The 17,175-nt window shown below is 51.4% G+C and overlaps 4 protein-coding genes across 4 annotated transcripts; 1 reads left to right on the top strand and 3 right to left on the bottom strand.

Moving 5' to 3' along the window:
• Nucleotides 1-134: 134 nt before the first annotated feature.
• On the bottom strand, nucleotides 135-2,902 carry GT037_003764 (uncharacterized protein; the record flags this gene model as incomplete). Its single annotated transcript, XM_038928811.1, has 7 exons — nucleotides 135-467; nucleotides 521-939; nucleotides 1,104-1,129; nucleotides 1,198-1,245; nucleotides 1,673-1,831; nucleotides 1,880-2,760; nucleotides 2,819-2,902. 7 exons carry the CDS (start codon nucleotides 2,900-2,902, stop codon nucleotides 135-137), a joined length of 1,950 nt encoding a protein of 649 aa, XP_038788518.1.
• Nucleotides 2,903-3,405: 503 nt separating this feature from the next.
• GT037_003763 (mfs general substrate transporter) lies at nucleotides 3,406-4,962 on the bottom strand (the record flags this gene model as incomplete). Its single annotated transcript, XM_038928810.1, has 2 exons — nucleotides 3,406-4,448; nucleotides 4,500-4,962. 2 exons carry the CDS (start codon nucleotides 4,960-4,962, stop codon nucleotides 3,406-3,408), a joined length of 1,506 nt encoding a protein of 501 aa, XP_038788517.1.
• A 4,037-nt stretch (nucleotides 4,963-8,999) lies between these two features.
• Nucleotides 9,000-10,715, bottom strand: GT037_003762 (uncharacterized protein; the record flags this gene model as incomplete). The annotated part of the gene is made up of 1 exon (XM_038928809.1): nucleotides 9,000-10,715. One exon carries the CDS (start codon nucleotides 10,713-10,715, stop codon nucleotides 9,000-9,002), a length of 1,716 nt encoding a protein of 571 aa, XP_038788516.1.
• Nucleotides 10,716-13,538: 2,823 nt separating this feature from the next.
• On the top strand, nucleotides 13,539-15,933 carry GT037_003761 (uncharacterized protein; the record flags this gene model as incomplete). The annotated part of the gene is made up of 6 exons (XM_038928808.1): nucleotides 13,539-13,569; nucleotides 13,820-14,305; nucleotides 14,356-14,678; nucleotides 14,730-15,131; nucleotides 15,189-15,433; nucleotides 15,483-15,933. 6 exons carry the CDS (start codon nucleotides 13,539-13,541, stop codon nucleotides 15,931-15,933), a joined length of 1,938 nt encoding a protein of 645 aa, XP_038788515.1.
• Nucleotides 15,934-17,175: the final 1,242 nt, after the last annotated feature.

Genomic DNA, 17,175 nt, shown 5'->3' with positions numbered 1-17,175 from the left:
CCTTCCCTAGTCAAAAAAGCAGCCCAGTCCATTCCGAATGTGCAAAGGAAGATGTGTCAGGGTTCGTGATGGCATCATATCCTTCCGCTAAATGCCTTTTCGTAACCTCATTGCGCCCGCAGCAAATGATCAACCTACTGCTCCTCAGAGTAACCCTCACCACCAGCTGGCTGGGCCTCGCCCTCGCCCTGCTCGGCCTGCCTGGCCTGCTCTGCGGCTTGCTGAGCAGCGATGGCCTTGGCGCCGTAGTCTTGCGACATGGGCTGGACAACAGGCTGCTCCTCCTTGGGCTCGATGATGGTGACGGAGTCGGGAAGAGTCTTGGATGGGCCGGCCTTGCCCTCGGGGTCGGAGCCGCGCATGATCTTAACCTTGATACCGAGGACACCCTGGCGGAGCAGGACGTGGCGGGTAGCGTGGTCAATGAAGTCCTTAGCGGGCTGACCGGAGTGGATCATGAAACCGTCCTATATGACGTTAGTATGCCAATTCCTACTGCATCCCATGTGCGTATGCCTACAGTGAACTTCATGCTCTTGGCACGGGCGGCCCTGAGCTTTCCGGAAACAACGACCTCGCAACCCTTAGCACCAGACTCCATGATGAACCTCAGGACACCGTAGCAAGCCCTTCGGACGGCCAGACCATTGAGAAGCTTGTATCGGAGGGACTCGCACTGGGCGACGGCGGAGAGACCACGGTTCTGGACCTTGGCGGCGTAGAGGGAGACGGAGTTCTCGGGGAACTTGAATCGCTTCTGGATGAGCGAGGTGAGCTCACGGATGCGGCGACCCTGCTCTCCAAGAACCTCCTGGGTGTGTGTGGCGCGGATGATGATGTCGGTGACAGTGGGGGTGACGCGGACCTCGACGCCGGAGTAGCCCTCCTCGGCCAGCTCGCGCTGGAAGAACTCGTTCAGCTCGGCGTAGAAGACACCGTCTGTAGGAGGTGATGTTAGCGACCGGTCTGTCTGTGTGCACAATGCCCCTCATATCTCGCATTCGACGTCTTGAGCCTCGTGGGTTCTATGCCACGCCGCAATGACCCAAGATGCCCATCTCTTGCGTGCTCCGTCTTCTACTTGTAGGGAGGGTATATCGTACCAGCAACGAACTTTCTCCTCTTGGAGCTGCAGGTCGTCAGTACCCATTCCCAGTTGCGCGTTTTTGCCATGCGATGGCGTGCAGGTAAACTCACATTGCGGTTTGAGTGGTGGCCATTTTGTCGAACTGTGGAAGGGCGTATCTGAACTCCGGGCGTGGGTGTTCAGAAAAGTCGAGCCGTTGTTATTGAAGTCGTAGTTGATTTCCGCGAGAGAGCGACCAAAATGCTAAGCGAAGCAAGTGGGCGCTAAAGCTCGGACCACACCCATTCACCATACTCATAGATAGCCGCATCTGCTTCCTCAATCATGAGAGCGTCAAGCAGTACACATAACAGTCTCACCTGGTACAAAATATAATATTCGGTAACTGCATGCAAGAGTTTCCCAAACGCCGGTCAATGCCAAGCCCAGTCTCAGTATTCCTAAAGCGCCGCCGCGCCATCATCTCCTCCCTTCACATGCTAGAGATGCTCGATGGGGCCCTCAGGTAGCAGGGGCTCGTTCTTCCTTTCCACACATGCCTTGATCGGGGGACGAATGAGGTCATTGAACAAGAAGGTACCGTACACTAGCAGAGCGAAACCCGCAACCTGAAGCCACTTGAACGTCTCCCAGCCAAGGCCAAGCGACACGATCCAGATAAAGAGTGTGCGGCAAGTATCAATCGTGGAGCGCGAAGTAGCGGAGACGGTCCGAGTTACGGATAGACCGAAGAAGTTGAAGCCACTGCAGCATGTTAGCGAGGATTGAGGATATGAAGGGAAGAAGACATACCCAATGCTGACCATGATCAACAGCGAGGACACTGCGATGGCACGGTAGTGCGTCATCTGGTACAGTCCCTCTCTGGCGTTGAAGTATCCAGTTCCGATGGCGAAATGTAGGATGATCATGCCAATGAGCGTAACCAAGAAGCCAAAAATACCCTCCCAGCCTACAACCTTGATTGGCTCCATAGCATACTTCTCCATGATCCTCTCTTCAAGCACGAACTGTGTCGCAGTGAAGATTTGCGCACCGGCAATAAGCAGGACACCGATAATGGTCATGGCGGCCTGCGAAGCCACCGCGTCGACACCAACCGAGCCGGTTGCCTCATCATGAATCGATTGATGACCGGGCGATGCTTTGTCATCTTTGGTGATAGCACCTGCGAGTCCGACAACAGCGACACCAGCTACGACAACAAAGAGCGAGAACCATTTGTAGAGGCCAAGATGGCGCTTGAGGAACCACACGCTGAACAAACCGACAAAAAGGACCAATGCGCCTCTGGTCATCTGATAGATACTAGCAGCGACAAACAGCAGGCCAACGTTCATGAGCGTGGTTCCGGCAATATCGCAGCAGGCCGGAAGCGCCAACAAGAAGATGCTGCGTCCCTCGAGCGGTATTCTGCCCTCATCATCGGGATGTGCAGGCCTCAACGGGTTGGCGACAGCACCCGTTTCACTGTCATCTGACCCTTCATTATCTGGAATGGCCTCGTAGCCAGCCTTTGCGCTGGCATACCGCTGGTAGAGTTGGAAGACACCAATCACCAGCCAGCAACCCATTTCACCCATGAACATCTGAAGGGTCTGCAGGACAGGTTGTTCGAAATGGTCGCGATGTTTCGGCGAAGGGGAGTCGCAGTTGTTGACGCATTGCATGTCCTAGTTGCGCGCAGTCAGCATCTGGCTGCAGGGGAGCTGCACAGAGGGCTTTATGTACTTGGTACTTGGTTAGCAGTGTGTTACACACACCCGTCAACAGCATCATAGCCACCAAGAACGGCACTGCAGCTTTGACCGCCATGATGGAGATGAGTCGAGCTCCCGGAGCTCAGCAACGCTTATCGGACGCGGTATCGCAAAGTGATGGGTTGTGGACAAGAACGCAAGCTATGTTCAGATGGAGTGCGGGGAGAATGAGGTGGAGGGATAACAGAGTCGAGATCGAGGCAGCGACGGCAAGGTACTAGGCAGCTCTGAGCTGCGACCCGTGACGGTTGATGGCCGAGTGAGGCGCGTGAGGCTGCGTGACGACTGATGCGCCTCGGCGATAAGACATGGCGCTAACGTCCGGCTGCGTTTTGCCCGTTCGGGTCATGGGGACGCGTGACCTGGTCAGTCACGGTGCCAAAGGAGCATTTCCGCATTCGGATCAGTGCACATCGCCTGTGTTTCTTTTTGAAGACACAACTATGAGATTCAAGGGGTATCTAGGTCTACGCGGTAGTTCGCGCTCTGTACCTGAAATGGCAAAGTACTTTTGAACTAAAATAACATGTCGGGTGCGACGAAACTCTCCAATCCAAATTACAAGAACCACCTAAAGTCTGGATTCTTGGGTCCATCTCTCAGTTTCTCGGTTGAAACATCCCTAGCAGAGTGGTTGACGCCCTGTTTCGCGTTCCTCCTCTTATTGTCTACAACCATGTAGGCACCCAGCAGCGCTGCACACAAACATCCAGTCGCTCCGAAAGCTGCAGTAGTCGCCAGCGCAGGGATGTACTCTGGTGCATCCTGTGGCCTGAAGATGTTCGAACTAACGACACCCATCAAGTTTGCCAGCGGCACACCAACCGAGGTAAGGGTTACACGCCGGTTCTCGTCGGCGACGTTGTTGTTGTACCATGTGGAGAGGAGAACGGAAGGTGCAGATGTACCCCATGTCATCATGAAGCAGGCGAAGTAGGCAACGGTAAGGGATTGTTCTACGTCAATGGTGGCGTAGATGATGAAGCCGATGAATGTGAGCAGAAATCCGAGAGCGATGAACGGGAAGCGGAGACGAGTAAAGTCCGAGGCAAAAGCCAGGATGAGAAGAACAATTGCCCCAACGATGTTGGGCGCTACAGTATAAAGGTTCGTCTTGATGTGATCGTATCCTAGTCGCGCGACAATCTGTGGCAGAAATAGCGATACGGACTGCAGCGGTACACCGAGACAGATTTCAATGGCTAGGAAGCCATAGGTTGATGCCTCTTTGAAAATACCAAGAGCGTCTTTTAAATTGAACTTTTGGTCAACGATCGATGAAGAGTCGATCTGGATACGTGTGTATGCCAGTTGCTTCTCTGACTCATTGAGGAATTTGGCTTCGAAGGCGTTCTTGGGGAGGTACCAGTAGGCGAAGAAGGAGAAGCAGACTGTGAGTGCTCCCTCAATAATAAACAGATAACGCCACGAGTCAAGCTTTGACTCGATCTGGAATACACCGAAAGCGAGCAGTCCACTGAATGCGTTTGCAATATTGGAAGCGGCATAGAATAATGCCAGTCGTCTGGCAAGCTCTCCTCGACGGTAGAAGGTGGTCAAGTAGTAGATGACCAATGGGAAGAATGCAGACTCAGCCATACCTGTGTATCGTTAATTGTACATCCATGCACACTTTCAAATCGAACACTCACCCAAAAACCATCTTAGAGCCATCATACCACTCCAATTCTGCACGCTAGCAGCGAGCAGCGTCGCACTACCGAAGCAGAACATCATGATAGGCAGCACACGATGCGGCCCGTATTTCTTTCCCAGCATACCAATCGGTGGCGCAAAGATGACATATGGTACGTAGAAGATACTCAGCATGATGTTGTATTGGTTGCCCACGAAACCAAGATCTTTGTCCATGCCGTCCGTCTTTGCGTTGCCCAGATTGCCCTTGTCGAGCGCGTTGAAGAGATACATGACAGCCAGCATGGGCAGAATCCTGAGATCAAACTTCCACGTCAGAGCCTTCTCGTGCTCGTATGTAGGCAGATGCTCGGTTGTTCCTTCGACTGGCACAGGTGCGTTGGCATCTTTGGACGAGGATAGGGAAGCCGTGACTTCGAGGCCGTCTTTCGCGAGCTCAGGATCTTTGTCCGTTGACATATTGATAATTCGAGATGTCGAGAACACGTTCAGATATTGAAGAACCTAGATGAGATGTCGAACTCGGGAGCGACGCAATCTGTATGCGCTTCTAGGAGGATCGTGGAAGAAGGTGCGATGCGACTCGACGTCGAAGAATCCGATTGCTTGCTCTGTCTTATGTACGATCACCATGAGCTAGTAACTGCGATTATAAAACCAATAGAAACTGCATTCATCCCGTGGAGTTACGTGCAACCTCAGGCTACACGCTAACGCAGCCGGATATCCCAGGCGTTACATGGCGGTAGCGAGTGCAAGGTAACATCCTCCGCTGTCTATCTCACGTTGCGCATGGTCCTTCTGATAAACTCCCTGCTCTTTCTGACCAATACCGATTATGTCGCCTCGTGTCGCGCGCAGAAGCTGGGGTCTTTAGTGGTTCGGCAGTGACCCCAAAAGAGGGATCGGCATGGAGGATTGGAGGATTGGAGGGGTTCATCCGAGATACGACATGATAAGAAAAGGCCCGTCGCCATGCGATATCGGAAGGATCCGTGAAGATGGCAGTTGACATCAAACCTGCGATAATTTATCGGTGAGCTTCTACCATCTAGTTTTTCTGTACGAGTAGCATTAATCGCGAGGCTAGAAAACTTGGAAAGTTTCTGCGCGTGGGTAGGGAAAGTGGAGTGAAGTTCGGGGGAAGTCCCCCGCACTTGGTAACGACCTAATCAGGGGCGGATTGCCTGATCCACTGCCATGCATACCTAGGTACGAAGAAGCTCGTCTCTTTCGTGTGGTAATTACTACCTGAGTAACCCAGAGGAATTTTGTTGACTGTAGTGTCGGCAATACCCCTATCGTATCCGGCACTGTCAGAGAACGAGCATCAAAGATAACCAAAGTGCACGATTCTTCTACGGAACCACACGAAACATGGGATTTTAAACGCTAAATACCTCGATAACTTCAAGTCAGTTTGACCGTAGTGGTCTCTGACAACAATCATGTAGCCCTCGTGCCGGAGCTGCAGAAACCAATACCGATCCTTTCCAAGGCTGGAATTCGATTCACAGTACAACGATCGTTCCCAATCATAAATTCTTAGATTAAGTGGAGATATAGAAAGATAGTGTCACCACGAGCAGGAAATCGGGTTCGTGAAGCTCCAATCCGATGATTTGGTCGTTTGTAGTATCCAGACATGGTCCTTTTCTGATCGTTGCAAACAAAGACCGCACAAACACTGTCTTGCATGGTGTCTCTTAGAGTTGAAGTCGAGATCTCTTCACTTGTAGGAATGAGGTGGAGTTTGGTATGTCCGGCACGGACTACCAAAACTCCCACAACAACCTCCTTAACCGGGTCCAGCCTCTCTGGAAGAACCAAGATTGAAAGATTTGGGCCTTTCTTGCCTCTCCTCCTATGTCAGAGTATCATTTCATGCTATCACTTCTTGCTACCCTGGACCACCTAAAATGTTGGCACACAGAAATCTTTGCTATGTTTAGGCTCTTGGAGCATTAAGATAAATCCATCGGTGTTCTGTGCCTTCATAGCCCAGCATAGTCCGAGCTATTCCGTGCGAGCTGTATTTGGAGATAATAACACGACGAGGCAGCGTAGCTGCCGTACACGATTGGGGCAACGAAAAAAGCGGGGCCTCGCACCCTGCTACTACGAATGGCTTAAAACGATTAGCTGTGAGCTGAAGCGAGCTACGAAAGGTTTTGAACGACGAATTGCTAGAGGGCACCTCTAGCAACAGGCTACGATATCTCTAATAGGCGATGCCCGCCTATTAGGAAGTTAGATCACGACTACAAAGTTGTGATCTAGCATCTTTAGCTTAGGTAGCGAGCGGTGTAGCGGCACCGCAAGTACCTAAGTATAAAATGCTGCAGTTAAGAGCATAAATCCTTTCCTCTATACTAGACTACAACGTTAAAACCTAGGTAAGTCCTCTACAAAGTCCTGTTTCCCCTGCTAACTCTGAAGCAATGCGACCCGTTCCTATGCCCAAAGGCATACCTGACATACCTGCGCTGTTGGGACTCAAAGTGGCCAAACAGCTTAAGGAAACTAATATTCGGATGCTAGCACTACTCTCCGAAGCCGATTAAGAAGAAGCTGTTGATGAAGCTTTGCTTAGCGACTCCGACAAAACGTTGTAGACAAGCTAAGGAGCTATATACTACTAAGCAGACCTTGAAGGGTTGATATGTCTCAATATGACTCTCCTTACTGTTATCTCAGAGATAGCTAAGGCTAACTGCTGGGATATAAGAGAGCTTAAAGAGCGAAAGGCAGCTCTCTCTTGCCTAGTAGCAAAGTAAAGGCGGACTGTTAAAAGAGATCTAGTAGAACTAGAGTTAGAGGAGGCGTTAGAAGGAAACCTCGCCTGGCTGGGGTGGATGTTGAAGTACTTTTTGGGAGTCATTAACATCAAACCGTTGCCGGAAGATTTGTCGGATGAAATGGAGATTGACTCCAACTGAGGCGGCGGCGGCGGCGGTGGCGGTGATGGCGGAGGAAGGCGGCTCAAATAAGATAGGATAATGGTAATCAGTAATAAGCAACAACTAAACGAGTGTGATAAAAAAAATGGATGACGCTCCGCTACGGGAGCAAAAACGCCTCCCGTGCGAGCTGTATTCGCTTAGTCACTCGCCCATAAGCAGACAGAACATCTGTCTAGAATGTAGGATTAAGCGTAGCGTGAGAGTCTACCATCTTGTGCCTGTTTTGGCCACTACCCTTTCCATCTGCTATGATACGGGCAAGAACGGCACGTCTATCGGAGTTGTTTCCAGACAACCTACTCTTAGTGAAGCCGTGATGGAAGCTCAAGCTGCTGATTCTGTATTCACAAATTCCTATCGCACTTAATTTCACACAAAAGAAGTTCTGTATCAGAAAGTTGTATTGTTCGGGATGACAGCAAGCGCTTCTGAAAAGCCAGAGCCCAAATCAGTCGAGGCAAATTTACTTGACAGGATACTCTTTGTTCTAATGACCTTCGATTATGTACTATACGTAGTGCTTCGCTTTTATGGCTTATCTTAGGCGGCTTCGTAAGACTGTTGCGGTCTGGGAGCATGGAGGAGCGCTCATTGGTATTGCCGGATTTAATTACTACAAGCGGAACGAAAGAATTGGGATAGATGAAAGTCATATTGCTGCCTTTGTGGCACCAAGAATTGAGCTCATTATACAAGATGGAAAAAGAATCTACCTACAAGTAATCGACTCTAAGTCGCCATGTAAGGTCGAAGACATCCTTGAGGGTATAGGGCGCAAAACTCAACCGATTTAGCATTTTGGCAGGTCGCTGGTCACATACAAGTCTGTCATGCTTTCGTACATCGAGCGGGAATTATAGATGCCCCAAATTCGACAATCATAGCGTTATAGATGTGGTGTTTCTTCGCCATTAATTAGCAATGGTACTTTCCGGATGTATCAAGCTCAAAGCTAAGCAGTAATAGGTCGGACACGCATATTACTCTTCAAGACCCTGCGTTACATGTTTTTTCCTGCACGCCGTCTTGGCTGGTGGATACCGAATGGGGGTTATCAATGCCGGGTGGTACGAAGCGATACGGTATCGGAGTACTAACAACCAAGCATCTCTTTTAACAGACTTCTTGCGTCTGAGCGCACGACAATTTTCCGGAAACAGAGGCTAGTAAGCGTCATCCCAGTAGGGAAAGGTTATTGCTTTAATTGCTCGGGTTACTAAAAGATTGCATATTTTTGACATGGGAGCTAGCAATTTGTCTTCGGAATCGTCTATGGTCGAGAAGAGAAATTGCGTAACCCGAGATTCTTAACTACTTCTTGTGACTGTTGGTAAAATGGGACGAATGTCAGACCTAGAACGCACTTTGAAAAATTTGCGCTGCGAAGCTGACGCATCCAATCGCACTATACAACGCCAATGGGTATCCTGGTTAAAAGAAAGAAAGAAGCGAGGTTTTACTCGTGAACGCCTGTACCAAGTATGAATAAGAAACCTTGTACATAAGGGAAATACGAAACCGAACGTTGTTGCCTCATGGATTGTGGGCCGCTTCTTTCCCCTTGGAAGAACGAGGATGCAGAAAATTGAGTCCGCCCTTTGCAACACCAGCGACGTTGAAGTGTAGGGGCTCCTTGGGACCCTTTTCCCTCACTGGCATCTTACGCTTGGACCGGCCCGAGACATACATTGGCTGCTGTGCATGACCGTTGCCATTCACGTTGGGCATGCTTTGCTTCGACCGTAGCTTGGGTTTCTTGTCACGATGCTCATCATCAGTGGTTTCCGTATCGAAGCTGCGAAGGCTGCTACGCTCGGAAGAGAAACGTGGGTGGCTAGAATGGCTCGATGACTGGGTTGGCGCGCGCTGCAGAGGACTAAGAGGACTCAGTCTGGAGGAATGAACAGACGATGCCGTTTGAGCGCGCTCGATCGGACTCAGCATCGCAGCGGAGTTGGCAAGGACGTCCAGTCCCGAGGGCGCCCTAGTCGCCATCGAGTGAGTTCGAGATGAATAAGTAGGAGGAGGATCCTGATAATCGTACATAATCTCTGAGTCCAAGCTCTTGTATTTAGCGGTACCGTCGAGTTCATCGTCGTGTTCCCAGCAAGTCTCGTCGAAACCAGTAACTGGGGGTAGAAATCGAATCTCGTTCCAGGTGACGTCTTCATACTGCAGGGTGATGTAGAGAATGTCTCCCTGCATCTTGTCGTGCGCAATACAGTGATCCTCTAGGAATGGATAGTCCCATACGCCGCGGTGAACGAGATCGGGTGGTAGAAGCGTCAGCGCCATGCGACCGAAAGGTTCGTCAGCTGGGCGATGGCCGGTCATGGGCATCCAGGGTCTACCGCGGAAGACGCCCTTGAAGGCAGTCTCGATGCCATTCGCAAAACAGGAGCTGTCCTGGCTAGGGAACTCGAGGTTCTGCAACAGCTTGCGTGAGGCACATCGCCGGTAGCCATTGCTGTCGGGATCGTATGCGAACCTTTGCGACTTGCGCGGAATGAAAACAACGCGAACACTCCACGACAGAGGGTATTTCTTATCAGTTCGGATCGGAAGTTGACCAAGAGTATGCTGTGAATGCATCATGAGCGGCATTGGTGGGGCAGGAGAGGCCTTTGGGGTTGACAGATGTGCTTTTGGCGTGGAAGCAGCGGGTGTTACGTCTCGCGACATACCACTAAACTGCTCCACTCGGTCGACCCGGTTCTCCAAATCCATGCTGAACTCGTCGACCATGGTCAGGCGCTCGCCCTGCACCTTGATCTGGTCGCTGAGCTCCGTTGTTCTGTCTACCACGGCCTCGACCCTGTCGTCGATGGAGAGTTTGAGAAGTTGCATGTTCTCGTACATGCGCGCTTGTACTGCATGGTTTGTCCGTACCAGCTCTTCTCGAGCCAGACGCTCTCTGAACAGCTCCTGCTTTAGATGTTGCTCGAGCGTCTCGAAACGCTGCACCTCTTGCTTCAGTCGCTTCATTTGTTCTACCGCATGTAGGTATGCCTCCATTGACACGGTCGAGATCGGCTGAGCCTCATGGTTCCAGGCCTGGTGTCCGCACCCACAGCGAGAGCGGATGAGGGAATCTGGATAGAAGCTACGGCAAGGGCAACGCTGGCGGGCACCATTGCCCTCGGACGGTGGGATGATGAAGCCGCATTCTCCGCGCGGGAGCTGTGCCTCGTTGCCAGGCGCGGGCTCTGCAGGCAGATGGACTGGGGCCTGAGTGCTGCTATGGAACATCAGGAGTCGACCCGAGGTGGTGGTCGTAGCGTGGTTGCTGTATGGGTGACGGGCGGCTCATGGAAGGCCGAGAGAGGGGGTCTCGAGGGTGTTTGTGTATTGGGAAAGAACGACTGTGGATATGAATGCGGACTGCACTGCAGTAGGGACGGAGCCAGGGGCCAAGAGCCTTGGGTACGAGAGTTAGCTGGGGCAAGGCTCTAGCAATATACAGTGCACAAGATAAGCAATCAAGGCATACCTAGATTCCGCGCCAGACAGGCGGTGCACGCGGGAGCATCCGAATGGAAGGTGGCACAATCAAAAGGACGGGCAGGACCTGTGCACCCGTGGGTGGGGAGGGAGTTTTGGGGCAGCGGTAGGGAGCGTGAGGGCGGTGGTGCTCAGGTTTTGGGGCCCATGGGATGTGCAGGTACTCTTTGTTTTTGGCATTGGAACTAGCTCCCGCGCCGGGCGTGGCCAGCCCTGTCCTCGGCGGGGACAGTGCTGTGCTGTTGCGGGTGCGGTTGAAGCTGGAGTTTGGGGTGTGTGTGGTGGCCGCCGAGCCAGGAGTAAGAGATAAGACTCACGCCTTCAGCCAGAAAACGCGCCAATGACACGGCCAGCGTGGGAGCCCCGAGGCGGCCTTGGATTCGCCGCAGGCCCATCTGCTCTCTTATTGCGTGCCTGAGCTGCTGCAGCCGCAATGCCCTGCAGCCCTCTCGACACCTGCTCACCACGCTTTATCGCGGCCACGGACCGAGCATTGTTGCTGGCAGCGCTGCCCAGCACCACATATGCGCGCGTCTCCACGCCCTTTGACGGTGAGCGAAACCCCACACGAGCCGAGCCACCAGGCCTGAGGCCATTTGTAACACTTCTTCGTCATAGCATCTGCTCGTCCAAGGTCGGCACGCGTGCACTCTGCCGTGGACACGACCGTCACCCTTCGATAGCCCGTACCAGAAGCTTTGTAGATGTCCATGCACGATAATAGCTGTGATCCTCTGCTCCTTATCGCGACTTCCTGATACACCCCACGCAGCCTGGGGTTCGCTTATCTGATTGGCCTGCCCAGGGCCATCGCATCAACGCAGAACAACTTTGGAACCGCCTTCTTTTGCCAGCGCGCTTAGTAGCCACATTGTCGCCCGATTGTGGCAAACTCACTCAATGCGAAGCCAGCCGGCTGCCATGTATAATCCATGGCTGCACTCACCCACCCGGCACTTGTGCTTCACGGCATGTCTTGCTACCAGAATCGACCCAATGCCCGTCGTTCCTTCTGCACGACGTCTTCGATGTGGGAAGGCGCAACTGCCTCATTGGTATTTGAGTGCCAGCCTCACCCGCATCTTTTTCCATCTCTCCGCTTGTGATTCTTCATTGATGCATGACCACCGCGACGCTTTCTCACCTCAACTTTGAGGTCGATGCTGACCCGAGTACGCCACATACGCCACCCTCTGTTCGTGCGACAAACTCTCTCCCTCGCCCTACCTAATCACCTTCAACTGTCACCATGTGAGCCCGGTACGTGAACAGGGCATTAGTTTCGCGCTGCCCATTCACGATACTGGCATCGCACGCGCCCTAGTCCAACGCGCTGTCACATGAGACGGTGTGTCAAATGGTGCTGCAGGACACGTACCAAGCTCAACCACGACATCCCACGCCACGTAAAGACGTTACACATGCAGTGCACACCGATGGTCCAAGTCGCCTCCAGTCAACTACCATAGGGCAAAACGTGAACGATGTTTGCCATTCTAATTCATCCCACGGCGCGGCAGGTTCATCAATTTTCATGGCTTCGTTTCCATTGTGGTGGAACCGATGGGGTAATGGATACCGAATCCTTCAAAACTTTGACTGCACTTTTGCTCCTTCGAGAACTCCTATGACATTCGTGCAACTTGCCAATTCTTTCAGTCGTGTTGCACAACCGCCTTATCCCACGCCTACACAGCAACCTTGTACCATCCTCCTGGCTCGGTGCTGCAACTGTGCGCTCGCACAATGACATCGCATCGCTGACGGTTGCTCTGTCGCGGCTTGTGCTCTCAATCGTTTTCTGGCGTTCTATCCAAATTCTAGCCAACCCAACAATTCCGCCCCGAGAAAGTTAGTCTCACTGCGGGAGCATCCGTGGGGAAGCGGTGGAATGTGTATCGATTCCTTCCTGAAGCGGCTGGAGACTGTTGCACACATGTTATGCCAAGCGCTGTGGACTCGCTGCAAGTCATTGGCGTGGTTGTCGCACTTGTTTTTCAAAGGGTTGCATGTTTTCGTGTGCTGAGACGCCAGGTCAAAGAAATCCTGGCCTTTCAAGGTTACCATGCTTTAGGTCGGGTTTATTCAACTCTTCGCGAGCTCTGTTTTCGTGATAGGGCAACGTCCTAGGCCCCAAAGTACGCGCAGCCTACGAAGCTTGTTTGATGAATTGTTTTTGCGATAACACGGACACGCTTACCTTCGTATCAACAACGTCAGCGTCAGCGAGAAATAGGGCCTTTTGACAACCGTCGTCACCATTGCTTACGGACAGAGCGGTTCGGCACTATTATTGCACCTCCCGAACCCCCAACTTATTAGCCATCTAGTCTGGTCTTGATGAGAATGCGTAACTTCCCGCGGAATTTCCCATGCACAAGGCAAACCTGGGTAGGTTGGGCAACATGCGACGATGGCGTCCTTCACGTTCGGACCTCGGGCCGTACCCTTTCCGAATCCTGCCAAGAGCTCCGAACATCAAGCTCTCCGGACCATCCTCTCCAGCGAGTCTAGAGTCGGAGGTTACTCTCTTTGTTGCATACTCCACTGTGCTACTTCGACGATTACCAAATGCCGGAAGAGAACTGGATTGCCCACGGAGGTGTGCCCGCATGTGACTTATGTCATGCTCGGAAGGTCTGCCCTAAATGTGGATACCTGCATTTATACACAAGCATTGACAAACACCAGGTGAAATGCGATCGCAAAGAGCCATGCGCAAACTGTGTAGCGGCCAAGGCTGAATGTCTGCGCAATCGGCACAAGCGCGTCCCGCGACCCAAAGTTCGAACGTAAGCAATCATCTGTCCCGCGACCAGATTAGGCTGTGTAGAGGCTTTGCTTTTGTCCAGGTGCTCCAGTCTATCATTACCCTTCGGCTCTGATCATGTGTAGGGACGAGAAAATAAAAGCTCTAGTAGAACGGCTCTCAAATCTCGAACATTCCGTTCAAAGTGTCCATCGTAGCCCAAGTTTGGCGCAGGAGCAGGAGACCGTAAATAGCTTTGCTGTGCCAACTATTGAAGCGACTTCAGATCGACCAGCAAAGAGACAGAGGACATCCAGCTCGCTAGATGTGCCAGCCCCAGCCCCAGCTCAGGATGTCGACAATAGCCCACAGACAGCAAATGAGGCTCGCATCCACATCAGCAAAGAGCTCTCTACCAATGGATTACTGTCGAGCCATCAACGCTCAGTCCTCGAAACCGCCATATCATTTGTTGACCAATTGTCCCACACGCCCACACCAACCATGCCAGACCGCAGCACATTTGATCAGTCGATGCATGTCTCTACTGATATGACTAAGCACGAGATCTTTCATGTCATCCTCGGTAGTAAGTATGCCTCTATGAAATCTTTGACGTGAAGCTGATAGTGAGGTCAGCTGAATTCAAGGAACGAGGCAACGCCGCCGTTCGCTACCATACTGTCGATCATGTGCCACCAAAGGCGTTCGAGAAGATTGCACTTGCCCTTATGGAAGGTACTGCTGATGAGAAGACTCTCAATCTGTATCGAGTCATCGTTCACTTTCAGGCAGCTGTTGTACTATATGCGAGCCAGTTGCAAGGCCCTAAGAGTGCAGCTGTCCAACGACACATCCAACAAATGGAGTTTAATCACCTGATAGCAGCGCTTACTGCTCTAGATAAAGTCAGCTTCTTAACTGCGCCTTCTCTTTTACTCGCGCAGGCATTGGTTACCGGAGTAAGGTATCCATAGTCGTATTACTTGGAACGGTGGACTAATTAAAAGCAGGCTACCATGATGCAGATCATGGGCAACCCTGTGAGCTGCTGGGAACTTACTGCCCATGCATCGCGCACTATCGTGGCTCTTGGCTATCATCATATTGACGAACCGATACCAAAAACTGACACCGAGAGCGAGATATATGCCATAGTCGGACAATGCGCCTATTTTGATAGCGTGATGAGCCTCTTGCTACTTCGGCCACGATCTCTTCCTCAACTCCAGGTAAAGGCTTCGTATCTGTTGCGAGCCGATCCAGCCAGCCCCATGAGTGTTCTAGAACTGCTTCCTATACTCGACAAGATCTTGGATCTATCGTTGGAAACCAAGCCGTCGCCAGCTATACTGAACGAAGAGGTGGCGCAATTGCGAACAAAGATGCAGGACATCTACGAGCTTATGGAGAAAGTATGCAGATCTACCCCTTCCTAATTGATACTTTAGCAGACGCTCATGCTTTGCTAGGAACGACAACTGCATCTCCTGGATAGCAGAACTGACGCTCTCATACACTGGAAAGGTATGGAGTTTAGGTACTTTTCTACCCTAACTTCAGTCCACCGTCTAAGCCCTACCGTTACGACAAATCCATCAGAACGAGAGGAGTGTCTTCAAAGTGCCCGGAAGGCATTGGAGTGCGCCAAAGATATAGAAGAACTTGGAAGATCGTTGGATCACTTCATCGAAGGCTATGACCCTTATCTCGCTTGGTGAGCGTAAAGCTGTTCCAGTGAAGGATCCGTAACTAATGACCATCAGGAGTATGCTCTCTTATCCACTCTGCCCCTTCTTCGTCGTTTTTTGCAACGTGGTCGGCACGTCTAGCGCTCGAGATTTCCAGCTCCTCCAAGATGTTACTGACGGCCTTTCCGGGCTCGTTACGGAAAACAAATATGTTCACCGATTGCATAGGCTGTGCGCTACACTGCTGGGTCTTTGTAAACCTCTCGTACGGACTTCGGACCTTCACGAGCAAGTACCACAACCGAATGGAAGATCGGCTGCACCGTTGGGGACCTGTCCTCTACCAGCAGGTTTCGGCAATGGTCCTGATATCTTGAACGGCGGCGGAAGTGATGTAGCCCCTAGCATGATGCCTTCATCATGGAATGATGACATGATGTGGCAGTTGTTCCAATCGCAACCTTCTCTTGACTGGTTCAACGCTGATATATTAGACCCTTCGTGGGGCCTTGGACAAACGCAGTAAATGAGAATCGGAAGTAACCAATACTTTGTTGCTTTATTCACACGCCGGCCATGGTTATATGCATAGTATGTAGTAGCACGACGCTCATGGACATGTACGTAAAGTTGTATACCCAGTCCTCAAACTCACCTCCATGTAATAGTCTAGCATGCCCCTTCAGTTTGCCTTTCTATTTCGTAGGGAATAGACTGTCCGCAGCGCTTTCGCTACGATCGCAATCATCATTGGGCGCCAAACATAAAAATTGACATGTTTTGTCTTACCGTGCCTCTTCAGCTCTTGCACGCGATCAAAGATTGTACCAGCACACTCTTCCCACTGGCATTTGAACATGGTTCCTTCTATCCCATCGGCATATGCTATCCCGAATGTTGTCTCTGACAGATGCTGTGCGTGGCGGAAGTGGCAGTATCACACCAATAACTGGATAAAATTCCCGGTGCTCAAGTTCAGTAGGAGTGCAACTATGCCACGGTAAAATACCATCCGTCTCGCGATAACTTTCGTAGACGACACCGTTGCCTGATACAGGTTTATCTTATGATTGGATTCCGGTACGATGCTGCGACGGACCATCGGATGCCAAACGATTATTGTAGGATCTATAAAGCTGTTAGCTCTGTACTCGAGGAGTACAAGCAACTTCACTACCTTTCATTCATCGAATGCAACTGGCTAGCCGCAGATAGATCCCCAAACAAATCGCTCGCATCTACTAGACACACCGAAGAAGCATCTCCAGAACGGTAGTTGGCATCTATTCACTCTGTTTGAGGCATGGTGGTTATGTCCAAGTGCCTTGGAGTCCTCGGACATCCCATCTATCCAACACAATTTACCTTCTTCATCCGGAGTTACTGAAAGGCCAGTCCAGTTGTTGTTCGCTCGGTGACCTAGTTTGCTTTCTCCATGGCCAGGGCTTGGTAACTAGTAGGTATCACTGGCTACTAGAAGAACAACCTTTCGGGTGTCTCGATGGGAGCCTTGTAAACAAGATTCCAACCAGGCGACATTTCTCAACGTAATGATGGAGTATGAAAAGAGTCAGCCATACCGCAGCTTCACTCTCTAAAGTTAGGTACTGAGTTGTGTGATCAGCCGACGTACATTTGACCAAGTTAAAGCTTAAATACTGGCCGTAGCGGTGGTAGTCTTGTCTTTCGGGGTACTGAGAAGAACTATGTCTCCGCAAAAGATCGACAGTGCTCCGGATACTTACATATACGTATGAAGCACCACGAC

The sequence above is a fragment of the Alternaria burnsii genome (assembly GCF_013036055.1).
Source record: "Alternaria burnsii strain CBS107.38 chromosome Unknown 730, whole genome shotgun sequence".
Taxonomy (NCBI): Eukaryota; Fungi; Ascomycota; class Dothideomycetes; order Pleosporales; family Pleosporaceae; genus Alternaria; species Alternaria burnsii.
This window is presented reverse-complemented; position numbering and strand designations above follow the sequence as displayed.